Consider the following 21,527-nt stretch of genomic DNA (forward strand, 5'->3'; position numbering starts at 1 on the left):
TATTGCTTAATCTAACGTATAACTGGACAATATAACATTTATTATATTTTCATTGAATCTGCAATTCATAATCTTTCAAGGGATTTACTTGAAGGTTAATTAGGACATTGTCATAATATGCGTACTTGATTCAATCATGCTCATTTAAACTTGGCCTTGTTTGAAATCATCAACCGGGGATGTCAAGTACTTTACAATGCCAAGGATGACGAATTTTCGGCGAAGTTCATCATTTCAATGAGAGCTTATCCAATGTTATGCAGGTTATAATACTTTTACTCCATTTATCTGCATACGATTGTATTTGATCACCAACATTCGTAAGCATCGCTCTGAACAATTATTTGTTGGATTATTTTATTTAAGTTTCCTGATTTTCTCATCACCACCACCATGATAATCCCAACCGCGTCTGCGGCGATACTCACAGCCCTTCGTGCTTTAATGATAACAAACTCCCTTAGCGCGTACATTGTTCCGGCGGAAGATGAGCATTACGTAAGAGTCACTAATAATAATTTTACTCACCTACACTTATTGTACGTATGTACACGAGGAGAATTCGTATACTTAAATGGCACTTGTTATTAGACGGAATTTGTCGCTGAATGTCATCAAAGGAGAGGATACATTTCGAAATTTACTGGGTCAGCAGGAACTGCTATTGTAACGACTAACAGCACTGGTGAAGGTGTTGCACTTTTGTGGACAGGTGATTTACGCTACAATTAAATAATTTAGACTTGAACTAATTATCAACAAATTATTGGAACTATTGTCAAGATGGGAGATACTACTTCCAAGCAGAGCAAGAGATGGATATGAATTTATGGAGATTAATGCGAGATGGTAATGAGAGACGGTATTACTTTCAACAGCGACAAATTATGCATAATGATGTACGATTGCGTAGCATTCGAGTATTTTTCACTGTGGTTAAAATTGAAATAACTTGTGCTGTAGGGACGTCAGGCACACCTACACAAGCTCAGTGGCTAACCGAAAATCTAGCTGCCAACTCTAGAGTTGGAGTGGACCCAGCCCTTTACACCAAAGGCACATGGGACAATATGGAGAGCCAATTAAGAGCTAAAAACTTGTCTCTTGTCGCAATTGACACAAATTTGGTGGATGAGATTTGGGAAACAAGACCAAGTTGCTCAGAAAATCCTATTTTCAGTCTGGATTTAATCTATGCCGGAAAGAATACCTCCGATAAAGTTAGAGATGTTCGAGCAGCAATGGCAGATAATGGTGCAAGCGTTTTGCTAGTGGCAGAGCTTGATGAAGTTGCATGTATGCAATTTCTACTTATTACGTATTTATAATCAAGGCGGTAAACAGTTATTTTAGCTATGGCAAGAATTACTAGTAATTATTACGCACATAAATATCAAGTGATTTCGGACGCTTATCCGGATCAAACGGAGTATACCTCAACCTACCATCAGTTTTTTTTCCTATACTCCCCAAGCCAACTATCAGTATGTTTATTCTATATTTTATCACTGTGTTTGTATAGTTATTTATTAAACAATTTTTTAACCAGTAGTCATTAGTACTAATTGCTAGCAAATAATAATTAGTAGCAATTCTTCCCATAGCTGCAACAACTGTTTATCGAGTGCAGACTTCATTTAGTCAGAGTCAGAGTAATGTTTTAAACTTTTGTCCGATGACCCCATGACTAGATATTACGAAATTGTATGCAAAACTCAACGACACCGGTTACATTTATCGTATACTATACTTAGCATAAGTGCACACCTGACATACCATTCTTAATCGTCATCGATTGTTATACTCTTACATACATATAACTAACATGAAAAATTTCAGTCTTTCTAAACCAATTTCGAAATAGTGAGTCACCCCGTTGGGCCTCCTGCTATCAATTTTCTCAAAATTTCCTACATTTTCCTAAATCTGAAATACACTTGCACCTTGATGCCAAATTTCAGCTATTTCTAACCAATTTAGAAAAAATCAGTGTGGCTCGGTCCCTCCGGCAAAATTTTTAACCAATTTATACTTAACTGCGTATTCTTTGATTTAATGTGCATTTTCACCCCTATGCCGAATTTCAGGTTTCTACGATAACTTGTAACTTTGTGCTATTACCCCCATCACTTAAATGACCCCCCGGGGTCAACCACTTGCCCATCTCTGAATTCTTCCAATGCCTTGTTGAGATACGCAGTTTAACACCAAGTTAGTCTAACGAGGAGACGACAACAATGCTCATTCAGAATTTTAAATTTCAAAAATACTAAAAGTTTCCAAAAGTTGAGTTTGAAGTTGAATACCAGAAAGCAACTATCTGGGAGTGGTGAAAGAAATTTCAAAATCCGAGTAAAATTGGATTTTTGGCGTGGATTTGAGTGAGTGAAAGCTGGAGTGAAAGCGTTTTTGGGCACCTTTGAGTGGGTGTGGCGGGTGCGAATGTGGCCATGGCATCAAACCACTCTAGGGTTATCATTCACTCACCAGGGACTATCAAATATCCAAAGGACATCGAGATCTGAGAGGGGCATGTAGAGGGTCTTTCCTCCTAAGGGTTCATCCTCTAGCGTGTCGCACACAGACATACAGGTTCCATACCTGTATGAACCCTGACTCGGATTAAAAAGAAGTTTGTTCAAAATGAAGGTTTAATAATATTCCATACAAATTGAAATTGACAGGGTTGCTTAATTTGAGGGGCAAAGACATTCCATCGAGTTCAACGTTTTTTTCATTTGTTATTCTGACTGCAACAACTTTGGACTTTTTTACCAACAACCCAACTCAAGTTTCAGCAAATGTTACAACTGCTTTACGCAGTAATGTCCCAGAAATAGCCCTGAAGTCATATGAAGAGGCTTATGCGGAATTGCCACGAATTGTAAATTACAATTATTTGACACTGATGCACATCTATCTACTTAAAAACTATATGCATTTTAGGTTGCAGCAAACTCAACAGGGATGGTGTGGGTCAATAGGAATGCAAATTATAAACTGGTCAGAACTGTAGACGCAAGTCGTCTTCTTGTAAAACTAACCCCAATTTCACTGATGAAATCCTTAAAAAACGACGTTGAGGTTGCGGGTTACAGGAGAGCCTTAATTCGTGATAGCGCCGCATTGTGCGAATTCTTTAGTTGGTTGGAAGACGCTATGGAACGAGGCGTCTCGGTAAACGAAACATCAGCGGCCACTCACCTTTACCAAATTCGACAGTACGCAATTAGTATGATTTGTAAATATTCAATTAGTTTTTGAATGTCAAGCGTAACTTTCCTACTTTCACTTCGCACCAGGAATCGTTCAGAACTATTTTTCGACAAGAGTTTTTCAACCATCTCCGCAACTGGAAGGAATGCTGCAGTAAGACTCACCATTAAATATTGTACACCAATTTGAGAGTTCCGGCGATGTGCACTTTTTATATGTATTTGTTTATAGATCATTCATTACATGCCAACTGAAGCATCTAGTCGACCTTTGTCTAGAGATGAGCTATACCTACTCGACTCTGGTGGCTTATACTTGTAAATTAATTGGTTAATTATTATTGAGCTTAATTATTCTTGACGAGAGACATAACTAATTGTAACGTTTGTACAATTTCAGCGACGGCACAACAGGTAAGTAACAAATAAAAATAAATTTGGCAAAAAAAAGATGGGTGCCTTTTGTGTAGTTCAAAAATTTCATTGCAATCTATTACAATCTAATGAGTCTATTGCAACCGATCAAACAAACCATTTGTTGATTGTTAAATTATTGGCGTCCTTTATTTATAACAGATATTACAAGAAGCATGCATTTCGGAAATCCAACGCCATTTCAAAGAGAAGCTTATACTCGAGTTTTGAAGGGTCAGATTGCATTAGCAACTGCAAAGTTCCCTGATAAGACGCTCGGAAACCGATTAGATTCATTCGCTCGTGAAGCATTATGGGAAGTCGGATTGGAATACAATCATGGGACAGGTGCGACAATTATTTTATCTGTTTCGCGACACTTTCTGACAACATTTTCATAATTTGTGAATATGTGGTCCAAAAGTAGATACTTGATATTTTTTTAAAATTATTATACTTTTGTATTGCATTCACACAGGTCACGGGATAGGTGCATTCTTGAACGTAAGTACATTATAACATTATACAGTTGCATATATATATAATCTGATAATAAATAGAAGCATTGTTTGCTAGGTCATAAGATAACTTGCAATCTGATACATACATACATTACAAATTGCAAAAAAAAGCTATGTAAAATGCAAAACAAATAAATTTTAAAATAGATTCATGAAGGACCTCAGGGTATTGGTTCCGGCAACAGGGTAGAAGATCCAGGGCTTCAGGAAAACATGATCACGTCAAATGGTATATTGCAAATTATTTTGTTTGATAGCTGATCAGACGACCATTATGTTTTTTTTTTTGCTAGAACCGGGTTATTATGACGAGGTTTTGGAGTTCGGCATTCGACTTGAAAATGTCATCAGAGTTGCGAAAGTAGAATTGGCTCATGATTTTCAAAATAGTGGGTGGCTCGGATTTGAAGACATGACTTTCGTTCCATATTCCCACAAGTTGATCAATTTTGCATTGTTGACGGAAGATGAGGTGATGATGAATCTTTGTACAGTGTATCCATCTACATCACTATTTGAAAATATGCTCATGTACAAGCTTAATTATAATTATAATAATTACATGTCCACGGATCATTTAGATTCAATATCTCAATGAATATCAAGCCAAAACACGTGACATTGTAGGGGCATATCTGCTTGACCCACAAAATAACTTTCCTCGAGCTGCTTACGACTGGATGTTAAAGGTAAGTCTATTACTCCCTAACTACATGTGTGTGTAGACCAATTGCTTTATAGAAAACCCACAGCCTCAAGCTTTAATAAAATTTAAAAAGGAAACTAATCCCATCGGCGAGACTACCACTGCTCCGCCAACTTCGCCAACTTCGGAGTCCACGTCTCCACGAAGTGGGGCGGCCAACCCGTATCGATTTGATGTCAACCTGTATCTCACACTCATTTGTCTAATGGTCCTCCTCCAGTGAACATTGTTATTTTGTGCATACAAAATGTCACCATTTAGAACGTGCATAATATTGAATGCATGAAACGATAAGCTGTTAATTAGGCATTTGTAATCTGTCTTAAAAGATAATCACAATAAAGATATGCTGTTAATAACACTGAACACTTATGCAATGATCCATACATAGCTGAGGGTACTGCAGATTTATGTGAATCAGTGCCAAGCTCATTATGACCATTTTCCAAAACTCATTAAGTCAAATGATTGAGGAATCTGAGGAATCGGAATTCTTCATCTCATAGCTAAGGCATCTTATCTATTCCATCGTTTTCTTTTTAGCTTTTATCTACTTTGCTTAATGATTGGTCGAATTAAGGGGGGTTCAACAATATGTATAAAAGTGGATCACGTTGCTTTGTCACTATGTCTTCGAGGACCCTATACATTACATCTCTAAAACATTCTCTAACGAAAAAATTTTAGAATTTTAGGATTGTAAGATTATTCCACAACACTTTTAGAATTTTATTTTTACAAAAAATGAAGTTTTTTCAAGTTTTCATCTGCGTACAAGTTATTTCCTACACAATGGGATTTTCGTTGAATCCCTGGGCATCAAACAACCTCCCTGATATACTTAATTTCCCAGTCTTTGAAAATATAGAGTTGCGAGCTCCGTATCGAAATTGCAGTAAGGACACGTTGGGGGTGATGAAACGCGTGGAAGTCATCCCATGTCCCAGTCTGGAACGTTGTCCTTTAGTTAAATCATCTACCGTCACGTTGAACTTGGAGTTTATTCCATCATTCGCTGCTACCAAGGTTGTCGGATCGCTAGCTGGGATTATCAAGCCGTACTTACCCGCTGTGTCGTTTGATAATCCAGAGGTAATTCCTATCCAAATAGACAATACAACTGCCTACATAATAAAGCTCACAAATAATGCATATATATTTTCATAATAACTTTTCAGGATTTGTGTGCCTCGAAACAAGTAGAATGTCCTCTGACGCCTGGAAAATTGTATCGCTACACTACTTCTGTTTTTATCAAACCACAATTCCCAAATCTACGTCTTGACGCTAAGGTCCAAGTTTATGGTGACAAATATGAGATTGCTTGCGCAATCATACCTGTCGAAATCGTAAAGCCTTCCATGTCCACTTTGTCCGCATGAATTGATTTTTTCAAATCGCAATGTAATCGTGTCGTGGAAGAAGTTATGACACCAATTCTGTCCATTTATGACGAACTTGTAAGTTTTTGGCTATTCGACATTTACAACCATTTAATGATTGATATTGGGATTAATCAGTAATATCTACCGGTGTAACTTTATTACTAGTTGTACTTTATTGAATACTACTATTTATAAGACTGAAAGCAATAAAAATCTGTGAAACAAAGCGAGTAAAAACCATTTATTGTATAGATTTTGGATATTAAATATGATTTATCCAGGCAGTATGAGCATATGTACGTATTTACGAACCTCCCTGATCGGGCAACATGCTAAAGGCTTCATGATTTACGATCAAGACTTAATTAAAAACGTATGGCGTCATTCACTTTGGTTGGACCTTGATCTGAATCCGAACTTTCTGTCAAGTTTATCCAATCGTAACCTCGTGGGAGAGTCGAAGACAACAAATTTTCAGAATGTCATTATTATACGTCAAGTTTTTTTTCCTGATTTTGTCATTATCAGCAGCATTGTTTTGTCATGCAACTGCGACAAGTAGTGTCGCTGAGTTTGGTAGAATAAAATTCTTTAAAAATACAACCCCTAATTAATCAAAATATGTGATATTTTCTGTTTTCACTAATGTAGAAGTCGAGGTCAGTTGTCCCAAACCAGAGGAAGGTCGACCTACACCAACACCATGCTTTTGTCCAGCTCAAAAGGTCGACACTTCATATGGCATGTTTCATTTTCCCAAAACCGAAGCCACATACGCGGGGACCGTCACCGTCGCCCCGTGCCCGTATGGCGTCATCGATCTTGGGTTGGAACCCCTTACACCGTTTTATGTAAAAGCGGTCACTGAAGCGCCAGAAAGTGGAGCCAAACGGATTTGTAGATTAAAAAGTAATCTTGAAAATGGTGAACTTAGCAACACTGCAGTTTGGGAGCTAGACGTTGAACCTGAACCGAAACGCTGCAGATCAACGGTACATGCTTCAACCCTGATATTTCCCATGCATTTCAAAATTTTGAAATACAATATGCCTCTAACTTTCTAATATTTTATCAACAAAATTATTCGTGCTTAATTGCAGTCAACCTTTGATGGACTTCGAAGTATGAATAAGGCTGTTGAGAACTTTGAAATTACCCCGTATAATTATAAAGCTATGTGGCCCAAATTTCTGCTGGTGAAATTCTGGGCTACTTATCCACCGGGGTACGTTTCTATCTTACAAATTAGTAATAGTTGTACCATAAGTCATGGTAGTAACGTAACTAATTTACGGTTTTTAATTATGTAACTAAATATTAATTTTGTGTCTTTTTTCAGCGACTACGAAGCTGCAAGAACGTTCGTATTTATTTCTTGGTCACTCTCGCTTTATCTCTCATATCTTTTTAATTTATCTAATATTTGAATTTCAGGTTAATTGACGCACTGGGAAATTTACTCAACAGTTACAATCGCTACGAAGAAAAACTGGACCCGTCGGCAGCGAGACAGTGTTTTGCCATGTTGGATGACTTTACAAAGGAGGTTCCACTTAATCCTGGTTACAGGTATGCTGCTATCTCACCTGATGAAATTTCAACCTAGCTGAAATAGATAATTCTCAGACAAATAATAATATCATCATGCACTATACCACGGTACATGAAACTGTTGACAACGCGCTGCTAAATGGTGTATGCAGTGCATTTATGTGTTCCAAACTTGGGGGGATTGAAATAGTTTCTTTCGAATGGCCACTATCAACTAAATATGTACATAATGAACATGAACTATGTGCATTGTAGCTACTAGGTGCACCGTGTCCTTTACATTCGGGATAGATTTTTCAAGTTTGTCTATCAAACGTGTTTCTATATCTAATATCTTTCACCCCTTGTGAAAGTTAACTCCCAACAAAACTCAACTCAACTACTACTCCAAAAACAATTCATAAGCCTAATTTATTTTAATAATTGGATTACACGGAGTTTAGTGGAAAAGTCGAAGAGAAAGCTTTGTTTTATTTGGTCAATATTTCGAATGCTATCTGCCATTCATTATCAAGACATTTACAAGAAATGCTATTTATTTTAGTATTTATTTTGTTCCTGTTTAAAACTCTTTTATTTCGTTGGTTGTCTACTTCTGGCATCTAAAGATTAGGTATTAAAGTGTATTATTATTCTTTACTGTCAACGTTGAATTTACAGGATAACTGTTCCGAGTTCTCATGTAACTGTTCAGGTAAGAAAAGGTACAGGATGATTAGGAGCAGTTACATAATGTAATTATTTTTCAGACAGCCCAATTTCCATACACTTCCAATGAAAGCGCTATAATGAACTACTCTGCAATTATTGACAATGTTCAACTCAAGTTTCCGTCCGACATCCTGCGCATGAGTTTAATGCAAAATGTGGTCCAACCGAAGCTTAGAGTGTTGGCATTCAGTGAGGAGTTATTCATCCTTTGGAAGCACGAAATTGAAGCCATCCCTTCAACCACAACGACGAGGTCAATCGTCATTCCAGAGCACAGCACTTCCACTACCGTTGCACCAATCAGTCCGGATCTGGAAAATAATACCGGTTTGGCTGGACGTTGGAGAGTATTTCAAGTTGACGTCCTCGACGCTGCCATCACAAATTTAACGTCAGAGTTTGAGTACACATTTCAACCAGAAAATGAAGATGAAATACAAAATTACACTTGGAAATGCGTTTTCTATGATGAAGGTACCCATCTCACGAGTTATATGTATTTACGTTTGTACTGACTTCATTGCCACTAAAAATACACTGATAGAGGGCAATTGGTCATCAAAGGGGATGACGAGTTTGGTCAACAAGGGAAACATTACCTGCAAGGCAACACATTTCACCGCTTTCTCCGTTCTAATCGACCCTTTACCTCTGCCAATCCCAGGATCTGATTATGCACCAATTCAAAATTCAGTTCATTCAAACATCCTTTCAATTTTGTCGTCAATTGTAAGGATTGTTTTACTATTTTAAAAATAATTTTCTAATTGAGCTTCTACAAAAGGCGTTAGGACATGGTTTTGACGAATTCATACTTTAATTGCGGGATGGTTTTTAGTCGTAGAGATTTCTAACTTGTTTTATGTGAAAGCCCATGTCTCAAACTATAGGTAAGCATATCTGGCTTCCGATTTTGTGTACTCTGCGAAATGAGGCAAGGTCAAATTTGGAGAGGTGTCCTTTTTTAGTTTTCCAAACCAGTGTTCTTATAAAATGGCGTTGAACTAAATATTTTTTCTTAGGTCCTGATGCAAAAATCGTCTTTGCGACTATTTTTAAGGGACTTAGCATGCTTTTCACTATATAAAACCACGTTTGCCTTATGCGTATCTTTTAAGTCCGTTTTGCAGTCTAATTTCATACTTGTCTTAATGGAATGCGCTCTTTAACGCAACTCTTCCACTTTTAAGGCCCCCACATTTTACGACTTTGATGCTAAAAATCCCTAACGTGGTTTTTATCCAAGGTACATATAGTGTATTGCACTTGAAGTACTTTTGACAAAATTTTGATAAGTGGTTATACCCCACGGACTGAGTTTTCATCAGACCTTATAAAATTTTTGGAAAAGTTCCCGTCGTTTTCGATGTCGAACTTCAGAAATAATTTAACTAACCAAAACGCAATAATTTTATTATTTTGTCACTTGTACCTTGTAGATAAAATAGTTCTGCAGTAGGGGACACAAAAAGGTTAGTAAAATTTATTTTCTAAAAAATTTGACCATTAATTTTCCAAATAAGTTCACGAGTTTTTTAGGATTCCGCGACAGCTGATTAGCTAGGGTCGTTCTCCAAAACTGTTTACACAAAATCTTCACTGTTTAATTTAATATTATTTGGGACACTTAGAGCTTTCCCCTCAATCTTCATTCGACCGAGTGGGTCCGCGTTCAAGGTCAGCAGGTCAATTTTCCTGTGCACGGTCCAATTTATCAATTTTCATGAAAAAGTATCAGCGACGATGGAGGCCCAACATTATGTAATTCATGTAGATTCTTTTATTATTACATGCAATGATTATCTAGGGTTGTAATATTAACAATCATTCACCTCTGACCTCTTAGGTTATCATGCTATATGAGTAATTCAGTTTGGAAAGTGTTTTTTGGCTCCTTCCAACTCTGGGGGCACTGGAGGGGGCATTTATAAAGCTATCGGCCTAAAATTTTAAATATATCTTTTTGAGAGTATTATCTTACAACTGACCAAAAATCAGTTCAAAATTCAACTCCCCGCCAGAGATATTCACCCGCGAATTCGTCAAAACCATGTCCTAACGCCTTTTGTAAATAGATATGTTGCCAATTATTAAATAAACTTTCTTCTAGGGCTCCGCGATAAGTATTGTAGGATTGGCTGGAGTTATTCTGACTTATGGGCTATTCAGGTTTTATGCATTACACGATGAATGACTTGTAGAGAAACTCGTCCGATCATTCATATCCAAGATTGGTGACATTTTTGTTAATTTTTAGATGTTTGAGACGTGAAAGATCCAACCGGATTCTACTGAACTTGAGCGTTTCCTTGTTCATGATGCATTTGATTTCGATATCGAGTGGGAAAGAGCTATGGCATAATAAATGTCTTGTCCCTTCTGTCCTTTTGCAGTACTTTCTTCATACTTCACGTATACTTGTGCTTTCATATATATTTGTTATAGTATCTATTTACATAGATTTACATGTACTTTCTCCACACTTTAGTATTTTGGATGTTAATGGAGGCAATGCACATGTATCAACTTTTGATTTCCGTATTTGTGAAACCTGAAAAACGCTTTCTCACAAAGAGATGCCTCGCTGCATGGGGTATGAAATATATTTCTTCAATTAATACATAAGTTTGTGCCTTCACTGAATGCACGCAATACAATCTGTAGGAATTCCTCTGGTCATTGTGAGCATTTGTGCGGCTGTGAGACCGGAAGTTTACTACACTGGCCGACATGATGTGTGCATCATCGCCGCACATCTTAACCTCCCTTTGTACTATATTGCATACATGGCTCCGATCATCATTATTCTAATTGGTAAGACGCTTTCTCTTTCACTTTCACTTTAAGTATTTATGTATGCAATTAATATAATAAGTGCATAGCTAACTTTATAGCACTAACTAAAACAAAACACGGCTAAAACTATGTTAAGGTTGTTACTGGTAGGTAGTGAATGATTTTTATATTTATATGGCAATAATTCTTACGGATTTCGCTTGCGATACTTCTTGTTCAAGTATCCGGGAAGTCTGCAGATTTCTTATATTTTTAAAACAAGACATTCAATACTGGGGGAAGAATAGGAGGAACTGACAATACTTTACTTGTTTACTTGTGAGTGATAACATTTAAGTATGTTCCGTATCCTACCTTCCAAATTTCTCCAAATAAATTTCAGGACGGTAATTTGAGATTCTCGAAATATGGAATTTCCTATTCCACTGGAGCCTCCAGTCTGGAGGCTCCTGGGATTAGATAAGATTTTAACTTTAATTTTGATCTCTTACATTCTAGTAAACCTGGGTGTTTTTTGTCGCATATTCAACGTCTTGTACAAACAAACTGTAAAACAACGATCCCAAGAAGGGCCAACAAAGTGCAAGAGTGGAGTCCGTGAAAGGCCTCATGATGAGCCTGAAAATTTGAGCAAGAAAGTTGCAGAAAATTTGAGGAAAACGAAATATGTGATGCTTTCTCCAACACAAATCAAGGGTTCTATAACTGTTATGATATTGGTGGGGGCAGGATGGGTCGTCGGATTGTTTGCAATTGGACCGTTCGAAGTATTTTTCAAGTATCTCTTTTGCATCACCAATGCCGGTACTTTTCATTTAAATACTTAAAATATTTATACAATTTACAAATATATGTTTATATTCGCCTTTATATATTTATACCTAAAATACTTATTTACTGATATTTCCTTAATCCACAGGACAAGGGGCCCTTATCTTTCTGTTTCGTGTAATTCTGCACCCACAGGTTGGATAATTGCAAACTACTTTAAGCTTTGCTGATGCCCCTTGTATTGTGTTCCACACATACGTTTTTTTTTGCTTGACAGGCTTGTCGAGAATGGAGAAAAGCCGTACTTGGATTAAATATCGACGCATTATCAGAAGCTTCGACGACTTCCACCACAAATATCAACAACTCAAAGGCAAAAGGGTTTGTCTCAACTTCACCTGGATTCATCTCTGCGTCCAATTCTGTGGAAAATTCTTTAACTCCTTCTAATCCGGATGCAAAAGATTTAGCCTTGACATTGGCATCGATGCTTCATAGCTCTAAGGATCCACTTAACAACAATCGATTTTAGATTATGTATGAAACATCTTATGTGAATACAAGTACGTACATACAGAAAATTTCAAACAATTTATTTATATTATGTACGGATAATTGTGTTTATAAGAACCAATTATATGTAGCTATTTATAAATTATTACTAAATAACAAATGTAATCCTCTATCGTACTTACACTATTAAAACTTGTTAAATTACAAGCAGTGTTAGTGAAATTAAGTAATACATAGATAAATAAACGCTCTTCTGAATTCATACATATGTTGGATGGAGTAGCAATTTCAGTCACGGAAACCACTATGAATTATTCGATACCGTGCCGTACCCAGTTTACAAACCCCAGATTTGGTTAGCTCGGCTTTTCTAGTTCTTTGTGATGGATTACATGTCAACTTTATAATCTGATTCGGACAATAATTTAGAGATTCTCCCAAATACGGAACAAAATACTCTTCAATGATTTCACTCTCTTCCTTCATTGCAAACCTTGTTGTCATACTGTTTGTGATGACAATGGCTAGTTTGTAGTTAAACATATAGGATTGCAAAGTTTGAACGAGATTAAATAATACTTTTACTCTACTACTAAATGACAATGGTTCAATAAACATGGGAAAATCTATACCATCCAGAACTACAAGTCTAACCCTGTCATTTGTTTTCAGATACTTATCCAAACTTAGAATTATCCTTGTCAATTCTTGAATACTACAACATTTAATTACATGAATCCCTGATAGAATTTTTTCGATCGTGACGACAGGTTGTTTTGTAAACGTCTTCAGAATAATCTTGTTGCACCGATCAACAAACTCTGTCGCCATTTGAGTCAGCCGAACCTGACTCAAGGAATGATTGGTTCCAATATAGATAGCTTCACTCTCTATTCCTTGGAGGCATATAGGAATTTGCACATTCAAACAGAGTTGAAGACAAAGTGTAGTTTTACCCACGCCCGACAACCCCACAACCTCCGTCAGCGTTCCTGCTTTGATCCCCCCTCCCAAAAGCTTGTCCAGTGATCTACACAAAGTGGGGATACCAGAGTTGACTTTCTCCTCCTCCTCCAACTCCTCCAAACCAGATCTAGTGCGAGTTTCCATTCTGAAAAGAGTGAAAGTTAGTGATCTGCATGGGTTTGGTGAAAGTGGCGACATATCATTTCACAGCTTATTTTCAGCAAGTAGTGTAAGCTTGAGTAATTCCAATGTGTACCACATAATGAGCATAAAAACCTACAGTGCAGACTCCATATAGCCCGAGTCAGGGACAGAGTCCCTGACTCCTCCAGGGTCACTCTAGTTAAAATTTGCTCACTTTTAGCTTCATATCCTTTCATGAGAAGCCATTAGGTATGACCGTGCCGGATTTAATATTTTCAAAGTAATTTCTAAAAATCGGTATGGGTCACCCCATAGGGTCGCTAAAGATAAGAATTTTACCAATTTCATGTCATATTCTTCTATTAAGACCCATTAGCAACCTATCTACCAAATTTCAGCTTGTTATGACGATTTTGAAAAATCAGTGTGGGTCACCCCCTAGGGTTCCTCAAGATGAAAATTTTTCCAACTTGAAGTCATTTTTATCTATTAGGAGCCATTAGCAACCTCTGTACCCAATTTCAGCCTTCTACGACAATTTTGAAACTTTGGTGCATAATACCCCACCTACCTAGATGACCCCCACTGCTCAACCACTTGACCGATTTCGCCCATCTTCGAACTCGTTTCCTAACTTTGTCCAATATGCATATGATAAAAATTTCAAGTCAATCGGTTCAGCCGTTTTGGCTCTATCGTGCCGGACAGACGGACGGACGGACGGACATGACGGTTCCATAAGCCCTGACTCGGGCTAAAAAAACTAAAAATCTCAACCAGAGGTTACAATTAGCTGCACCGCAAACGACTGCAATGTGTAAAAGTAAAGCAAGCTTTGTTTCATAATTCATGAGAAACTCAACTCACCGAAATAATTATTCTTTGTGCTTGCTTGGATTTTTGGGGCAATATGCGTGCAAAATCAATCCACCTTCTTTTTGCTTTGTCCCGATATCTTTGAAATTAATTAAAAGTTGGTGTTAAACAACTAATTAGTAATTACAGGTGTCCTTGCAGACTTTCAACTTTGCGTGAAAAACTTGAGTTGTCCCGAAGAAAAGTTTTCTTACGGAGGAGGGTCAGCTGGGATTGGCGGAGCGACTAAACCGTGCGGGTGAGCGAGTCGAAAAAAAACAAATTTTGTGTTATCATCATCTCCCTTCAAGTTTTGCAATTTCTCGTCGTCTTCCTGTCCTTGCTCAAAAACAGGCAGAAATTCACATTAAGAACCAATTTCCAAATTCCCGTTACCTTTTTTCCCATATATTTCTAATTCCAATCATTCTCATAGCTCCATATTTCTACTCATGTCGTCAACTCGTCACACTCTTTAATCCATCCCACTGACAGAACGTTATAATAATTTGGTTTGACTTTCTGTACTTCATAAAGAAGCTTAATATTAAGGGTCTGTAAATACATTAATGCCGACTACGTTGTTATACAAGTTAATATTTTAGTATAGAGTCTGCCTGAATATCAAAGTGACTGGGATAAGAAAAGTCGTTTCATTTTTGTTGCATCTCGTGTGGGTAAGTTTGCAAATTAGGCCGTTTCTAAAATAATCTTGCGTTTTATAAAACATGATTATCTTAATGTTTGCAGGGTTGAGACACACACTTTAACTAGTATAGTGAATTCGACTGTGGGTAGCGCAGATTGACGACATAAATAATGTCTAATCAAGGGACAAGTGACCCAGTCAAAATATTGGAGGATGTATTTAACGTTAAAATCACACCTTCGTCCACCCAGGCAACATTCCCACCAAATTTGCCTAGCATTCATGATCAGATTCAGTCTAGTACGGGGGTAGGACTTGGGGTAGATTTCCGCAATCTTGTACCATCGATTTGCTTTGAGATTGTATCTCAACACGTGGAAGGTCGCTTGAGGGATATCAAGTATACTGGAAATGATTCTGATGTAAAGCTCAAGGACATCAATTCATTCATGACCTACTGGTTTCTGGATACGTTAGATCGTGCGTACTTGGAAGAAAGAAACTATCCAAAGGTAGTCAAGCAGGAGATAATTCTATTATTTCTATTATACAAACGTAGTAATATTTATTGATTAAAATTGTATTTTTGGCTGATTTAGAAATATCAAGTGCCTGAGACGCATCAACTGTTGCATGACATTCGGCAAAACTGTACGGATTTTATCGGGCTGGTACTTCAAGGTATGAATGATTCTAGCAGAACTAAACAAGTTACTACCATTCACTATACTTTATAACAATATCAGGAGCATTTGGAGAAAGATCCGTATCGAATTCCCCTTTGGTGATACCCCTAATCAAGGACACCGTACCCACTGGTCTGTTACACGATTTGGCAGTCAAACACTACAAAGAATACAACTCGTTCAAACAAATCTTCATCCCAGTATTGAGGGGATTATGGCAAAAGATGAGATCTGGCTCGCTTAGGTATGTGAATACTTACAATCCTAAGCTTATAATTGCCGTTTAAACTATTGCAATATTGTTTCTAGTGACAATCAACACCGACCCCCTCTCATGGCTTTGGAACATCTTTGCGAAATTCGAATTGCTCTTGAAGGAGGATCTGTTCGCCCATTTGCACAGCTTATTTCAGAATTGGTAAAATTGTTTACCATAATTATAGTTAATCGTATAAATCTAGGCTTCATCGTAGCAATTTGATGTAATTTGAGATTTGTCTGTTTGTTTGTCACTGTGTATACAGGAAAATTTCATCCCTGAACCCCAAACTAGGGCTGTAGGTCATGAAGTTTGTAGATTGTCTTATCTTGGACCATACTTCGGCGTGTCCGTTTTGCTTGACGACGATCCACAACTGGCGGAACAGTTTTTCAGTGGCGAAGCACAACCGTCGTTCAATACGGCGCTACAAAATGAATTAGAATTTACCAGAGTAAGCCATCCCTTGTATACTTACTTGTACTGATTAAACGAAAAATAGTCTATGCTCACTTGATTACAACCAACTATTTATAAATTATTACATTACGCAGAGATCGCTTCACAAGATCACTCATGGTATTCTGAGCAATCAAGGAAGCCGAGATATTTGTATCAAATATTTAGCCGAAGTTTTACGCCGTAACTCTGGACGAACAAAAATGCAGAGCGATCGACGCGAAATTTGCTCAGACGGTCCCATGCTGAATTACTTGTCAGTACTGCAACTTCTTTCGTTCAAAGTCAAACTCGACAAAATCGATCCTTATTATCCATTTCATCCTAATTCTTTGGTGGAGTTAAAGAGTGACACCCGTATTAAAGGAGAGACAAAGGAATTGGAGGATTGGATTGCATCATTGGGTGAGGATTGATTAATTTAAACATTTTGGTGATTATTCAATTGTAAAGCTAACTACTACCTTTTTCTTCATTATATTACACAGCCAATGGTAATCATTCATGGACGGAACCAAAATTTCCGACTATTTGTTGGTTCTTGACCCTTCAGGCGCATCATGTTGCTTTAATTCCGTGCTTTAGTACTTACCAGCGGATAATTAGACAAATGCGAGAGCTTCAAAAGATGGTAAGTAGTGAATAGATTAAATGATTTGGAGAAGTATATTAACACAGGTATAGTAACATAATATGTCGCCATATGCATAGTTGGCAGAACTGATAGCAACAGAACAAACGTGGAAAAATGGTCCACTCGCTGAGAGAAACAAAAAACTGATCAAGCGTTGGAAGCAGGAAGTCAAGGTACATATGAAAGCATTACATATTTATGGCAGCTTTTTTATCTAATATCTGCGCGTATAACCATTTGTTGTGTTTTTAGTTAATGGTTCAAGCGAAACAAGGTTTAGATGTCGTGGTGCTCCATGAAGAATTTATTAGGCGAAGTTTGATGTTTTATTCAAATGTTGCCGAGTATTTGAACTCGGTTGTGATGCCTGGTTTGAGTCCTGGAGATACTCCTAACCTACCGTTAACTAACGAAGTTCCTCCCGTGTTCGCTTACTTGCCAGAGTGGTACGTGGAAGACATTGCAGAATTTTTGCTCTTCACGCTTCAGTAAGTCACACAACATATTTAATTATTGAATAAAGTCATCGTGGCGAAGTGATAAATATTATAAAAAATTGTTTGAATCGCAGATACTCTACTGTCATTGTTGCAGGCGGCTTGGATAATTCAATGATTTTGTGGCTTTTGATGATGCTGTGTACTCCTCATTACATGAGGAACCCATATTTAGCTGCAAAACTGGTGAGTGTTGATTTAATCGGTTTAGTCTAAACTCTTTCTCTAGTTTAATATGCGACATTTATCTGGTCTAATAAGGTGGAAGTTCTCTTTGTCATCAATCCTCAAGTACAAGGTGATCGGACTTCAATGCTGTATGGAAAGATAATGGCGCACCCCATAGCAGAATTATATTTGCCGTCATCCTTAATGAAGTTTTATACAGACGTCGAAACAACTGGCGCTAGCTCCGAGTTTTATGACAAGTTCACCATTCGTTATCACATTAGTATCATCCTGAAAACAATGTGGGCTAGTCCAGTGCATCGGTGAGTAATTGTTAATTAAATACTTCAGTGTTAATTACATGTGTGATGACATTTGTAAACTTTTGTCATGTCACTATGAAGGAGGGCACTTGTTCAAGAATCCGGTTCAGGGAAACAATTCGTCCGGTTTATTAATATGTTGATGAACGACACAACATTTTTGTTAGACGAAAGTTTGGATTCCCTGAAGGTATTTTAATCGATATTTCCATTTTGCCTCAACCCTTTCAACATTTTTCATATAAGAACGGAATTAAAAATATGCTATTATTTATATAGAGGATTCATGAAGTACAGGATCAGCAGAATAATGTGACTGAATGGGCTGCTCTCTCTCAAGAAACCCAACAAAATCGAATTAGGCAACTACAAACGGATGAACGACAATGTAGGTCATACTTGACACTTGCCAGAGAAACTGTTGACATGTTCCACTATCTGACTGAAGGTAACCTTAGGTTTTACCAAAATTTGAAAGTAATTTAAGTTGTTCGTATTGTTTTTTATTATACAGAGATCATAGAACCGTTTTTGCGACCAGAGCTAGTAGACAGATTGTCTGCCATGCTTAATTTCAACCTTACTCAGTTGACCGGCTCAAAGTGCAAAAACTTAAAAGTAAAAAATGGAGAGAAATATACTTGGTAATTAAAATTTATTCTGAAAGATGTTAATTATTTATGTGTGTGAAAGAGAGTATTTGAATATGAATATTAGTTTCCTCAATTTATAACAAGTCGCAACAATGTTCTGGATTTTTGTTCACAGGGAGCCTCGCCGATTGTTGTCTCAGCTAGTCGATATATATTTGCACTTGGATTGTGACAAATTTGCTGCTGCATTAGCCGGAGATGAGGTAACGATAAATTTGGTCGCAACGAACGGAAAGTTGACTGTAAAAGGAAAGTTCTAATATTAATCGTTCTTTTTGTTTAATACAAAAATAGCGTTCATTCACAAAAGAATTGTTCGAGGAAGCTGCATCCATTATGGAAAAGAGAAGCATCAAAAATGAATCCCAGCTAAGTCAGTTTAGGTCATTAAGTCAACGAGCACAAAATATTGCAGTCCAGAATTTCAGAAAAGAAACGGACTACAGTGATGCTCCTGATGAATTTAGAGGTAAGTAATTATATGTATGTATACATATACTCAAGCAAAGGTTATGACTATGATATGATGATACCACGTGTCTATGCAGATCCGTTGATGGATACACTGATGGAAGATCCAGTACTACTGCCCTCTGGAAAAGTTATGGACCGATCTGTAATTCGACGACATCTCCTGAATTCTAACACAGATCCATTTAATAGACAGCCCTTGTCGGAAGACATGCTCCAGAATGCAACAGAGTTGAAGCAGAAAATTTTGGAATGGAAAACTAAGAAGGACACTGGGGAAAAGTGAATACAGTCGAAATTTGTGATATAGTACGACAACGTCGCAGCACATTTCTGATAATAATCTATAGTATATGAAATTTGGACATTTTTATTTATCAGCATTGCTACATTCAAAATCAATATGTCAGTGATGGAAACAAATTTGTTGTAATAACCAACCACATGTGTACAGAACCGATTTTGTGCATTTTTATACCAAATGAAATAGAATCGCAGAATAGCAAATTGTAATAATAGAACAGCAAAACTTGATGTTTATTAAAGGCGCAATTAATCAGGTGTTTAACAATCGAGCTGTATATCGTCATTTATATATTATACAAAGTTGTCCGGACCAACTACGAAAATACTAAATAAAAATCTCGTTTTACTTATATGTAATCAATGTTGCACAACTATGAACTGCTAATTATAGACTTGATATGATATAGACTAATTATCTACATAATTGCATTCATGCTCCAAATAACCCTAAACCTTGGGCTGCCTACTTTAAAGTGTTTGCAGTAAAGTCACACATGACGTAAGATCAATTCAATATTCAGATTTAAAAAGACGTATATTGCGTAATTGATGCTTCCAGATCAAAAATAATTATCAGATCCATATTTCTGATAAGGATAATATTTTATCCTTTCCGACTTACGTGACAGTGACAGTGACTGACTTTCTGGCAATCTCGTTAAAACTACTCGACACTGCATTGGACAGACTTTTTCATTCTCAACCTTCGCCTTTCTCGCAACTATTCTCTTGGTGGTTTGTTTTTTGGGTTTGCCGTTCGTCTTTTTAGCTTCGCCTTCCTTCTTTTTCGCTGCACCCCTTTTCGTCTTAGATGACGACGTCGTCCCCACTGCTGTTCTAGGTTTTGCCTTTGGATTCTTCGGCACAGCAACTGCCCCTGAAGATGACAGCTTCCTTCGTGGTTGCGCAGTCGTCTTTCCTCGTCGTGTGCCCTTATTTTTTTGTTTATGACAGGTTATTCGGGGTTGAGGGGGAGGGATTTGGGATCCATCGTGCGAGAAACGTATCTCAGCGACGTGATGCACACTGGACGTCGAAGAGAATTCTGAGTGGAAATTAAATTCATGAATATGGTGATTTTCCCCATTTATCAGTAAATTATATTTAAAATTTGCATACTTACCAATTGTTACTTTTCTTATACACGAGACATGTTCATTGTTGGGGGAAGAGACAATGGGAAATGTGAATGTAAAATGAGGGTTTACACTTTCAACCGTGGAGGCAAATTGAGACACGCTATTTGTAGTTTGTTTAATTGATAAGGCATCGTCAAAACTTATGGCATCACAGTCTTTCAGCAACTCTTCCAACTCGTCACTTGCAAAATCATGATCGTAATGACTGCCAAACAAGATTTTCTCAAATGCTTCAAAATCAGAGCCTTTGTTGTCGCTGGTTGACAACTCTATACCACCTCCAGACGAAGTTATGGAAGAAGATAGTGTGGCCACATGAGTCTCAAAACTATGAACATCCGGTACTGTTGACATTGTTGATGAGAAACTTTCTTCACTTGTTTGTGGTTGGGAGAAGGGCTGACTGTACATGATTGTGGGGTGAGACGATGTTGTTGGCGTTGGTGTTGTTGTCGATGGAAAAAATGTTTCAAAATTATTGACTTCCATCTTTATAGAAAGTTCAATTTTGGTAAATATATTTCAAGACTTGTTAATCCCCTTAATCCACGTCAACTACTGAACAATTCCCGAATCATGAACCACACAGACAGAACATTATTTGACAATCGGTTGACTGAGAACCAAGTTCTAATAAATCTTCAGCAAGAAAGTTAGCCATGGTCAAAATCACAATTTTCGGTAGGAGAGTATCCCACCATGATGAAGCAACAATTTATTAAAATTGTAGCCGGA

At 37.3% G+C, this 21,527-nt stretch overlaps 6 protein-coding genes across 8 annotated transcripts; 4 read left to right on the forward strand and 2 right to left on the reverse strand.

Moving 5' to 3' along the window:
• The first annotated feature begins 169 nt into the window (after positions 1-169).
• On the forward strand, positions 170-5,219 carry LOC110847515 (xaa-Pro aminopeptidase ApepP). Of its 2 annotated transcripts, none has more exons than XM_035849629.1 (16): positions 170-263; positions 367-498; positions 592-712; positions 784-849; positions 964-1,296; positions 2,685-2,884; positions 2,947-3,221; positions 3,303-3,369; positions 3,448-3,533; positions 3,616-3,624; positions 3,787-3,977; positions 4,108-4,133; positions 4,298-4,379; positions 4,444-4,622; positions 4,732-4,839; positions 4,930-5,219. In XM_035849629.1, exons 1-16 carry the CDS (start codon positions 258-260, stop codon positions 5,077-5,079), a joined length of 2,031 nt encoding a protein of 676 aa, XP_035705522.1. In that variant the 5' UTR covers positions 170-257; the 3' UTR covers positions 5,080-5,219. The 2 variants fall into 2 exon arrangements, with proteins under 2 accessions (XP_035705522.1, XP_021950156.1); XM_022094464.2 differs by having other exon boundaries at positions 172-263; positions 3,616-3,629; positions 3,792-3,977.
• A 120-nt stretch (positions 5,220-5,339) lies between these two features.
• Positions 5,340-6,481, forward strand: LOC110845611 (NPC intracellular cholesterol transporter 2). Its single transcript, XM_022092064.2, has 2 exons — positions 5,340-5,948; positions 6,035-6,481. Exons 1-2 carry the CDS (start codon positions 5,601-5,603, stop codon positions 6,236-6,238), a joined length of 552 nt encoding a protein of 183 aa, XP_021947756.1. The 5' UTR covers positions 5,340-5,600; the 3' UTR covers positions 6,239-6,481.
• Positions 6,482-6,683: 202 nt separating this feature from the next.
• On the forward strand, positions 6,684-12,628 carry LOC118434924 (adhesion G-protein coupled receptor G6-like). Its single transcript, XM_035849628.1, has 15 exons — positions 6,684-6,817; positions 6,893-7,233; positions 7,342-7,466; positions 7,581-7,601; positions 7,676-7,810; positions 8,453-8,486; positions 8,542-8,977; positions 9,048-9,232; positions 10,614-10,672; positions 10,761-10,915; positions 10,992-11,096; positions 11,168-11,317; positions 11,798-12,103; positions 12,219-12,265; positions 12,348-12,628. Exons 1-15 carry the CDS (start codon positions 6,721-6,723, stop codon positions 12,600-12,602), a joined length of 2,451 nt encoding a protein of 816 aa, XP_035705521.1. The 5' UTR covers positions 6,684-6,720; the 3' UTR covers positions 12,603-12,628.
• Positions 12,629-12,642: 14 nt separating this feature from the next.
• LOC110845609 (DNA repair protein RAD51 homolog 3) lies at positions 12,643-14,648 on the reverse strand. The gene is made up of 2 exons (XM_022092062.2): positions 14,561-14,648; positions 12,643-13,694 (listed from the first exon to the last, which is right to left on the reverse strand). The coding sequence occupies exon 2, from the start codon at positions 13,691-13,693 to the stop codon at positions 12,872-12,874; it is 822 nt and encodes a 273-aa protein (XP_021947754.1). The 5' UTR covers position 13,694; positions 14,561-14,648; the 3' UTR covers positions 12,643-12,871.
• Positions 14,649-14,665: 17 nt separating this feature from the next.
• Positions 14,666-20,005, forward strand: LOC110845607 (ubiquitin conjugation factor E4 B). Of its 2 annotated transcripts, none has more exons than XM_022092060.2 (19): positions 14,666-14,807; positions 15,154-15,225; positions 15,299-15,709; positions 15,797-15,878; positions 15,944-16,127; positions 16,193-16,301; positions 16,408-16,596; positions 16,697-17,006; positions 17,090-17,232; positions 17,313-17,408; positions 17,488-17,723; positions 17,807-17,918; positions 17,994-18,223; positions 18,305-18,413; positions 18,503-18,671; positions 18,738-18,867; positions 18,992-19,079; positions 19,171-19,345; positions 19,425-20,005. In XM_022092060.2, exons 3-19 carry the CDS (start codon positions 15,368-15,370, stop codon positions 19,631-19,633), a joined length of 2,913 nt encoding a protein of 970 aa, XP_021947752.1. In that variant the 5' UTR covers positions 14,666-14,807; positions 15,154-15,225; positions 15,299-15,367; the 3' UTR covers positions 19,634-20,005. The 2 variants fall into 2 exon arrangements, with proteins under 2 accessions (XP_021947752.1, XP_035705520.1); XM_035849627.1 differs by having other exon boundaries at positions 14,672-14,807; positions 15,159-15,225.
• On the reverse strand, positions 19,855-21,424 carry LOC110845608. Its single transcript, XM_022092061.2, has 2 exons — positions 20,777-21,424; positions 19,855-20,698 (listed from the first exon to the last, which is right to left on the reverse strand). Exons 1-2 carry the CDS (start codon positions 21,279-21,281, stop codon positions 20,214-20,216), a joined length of 990 nt encoding a protein of 329 aa, XP_021947753.1. The 5' UTR covers positions 21,282-21,424; the 3' UTR covers positions 19,855-20,213.
• Between the last annotated feature and the right edge of the window lie 103 nt (positions 21,425-21,527).

The sequence above is a fragment of the Folsomia candida genome, unplaced genomic scaffold, assembly GCF_002217175.1.
Source record: "Folsomia candida strain VU population unplaced genomic scaffold, ASM221717v1 Fcan01_Sc003, whole genome shotgun sequence".
NCBI lineage: Eukaryota > Metazoa > Arthropoda > Collembola > Entomobryomorpha > Isotomidae > Folsomia > Folsomia candida.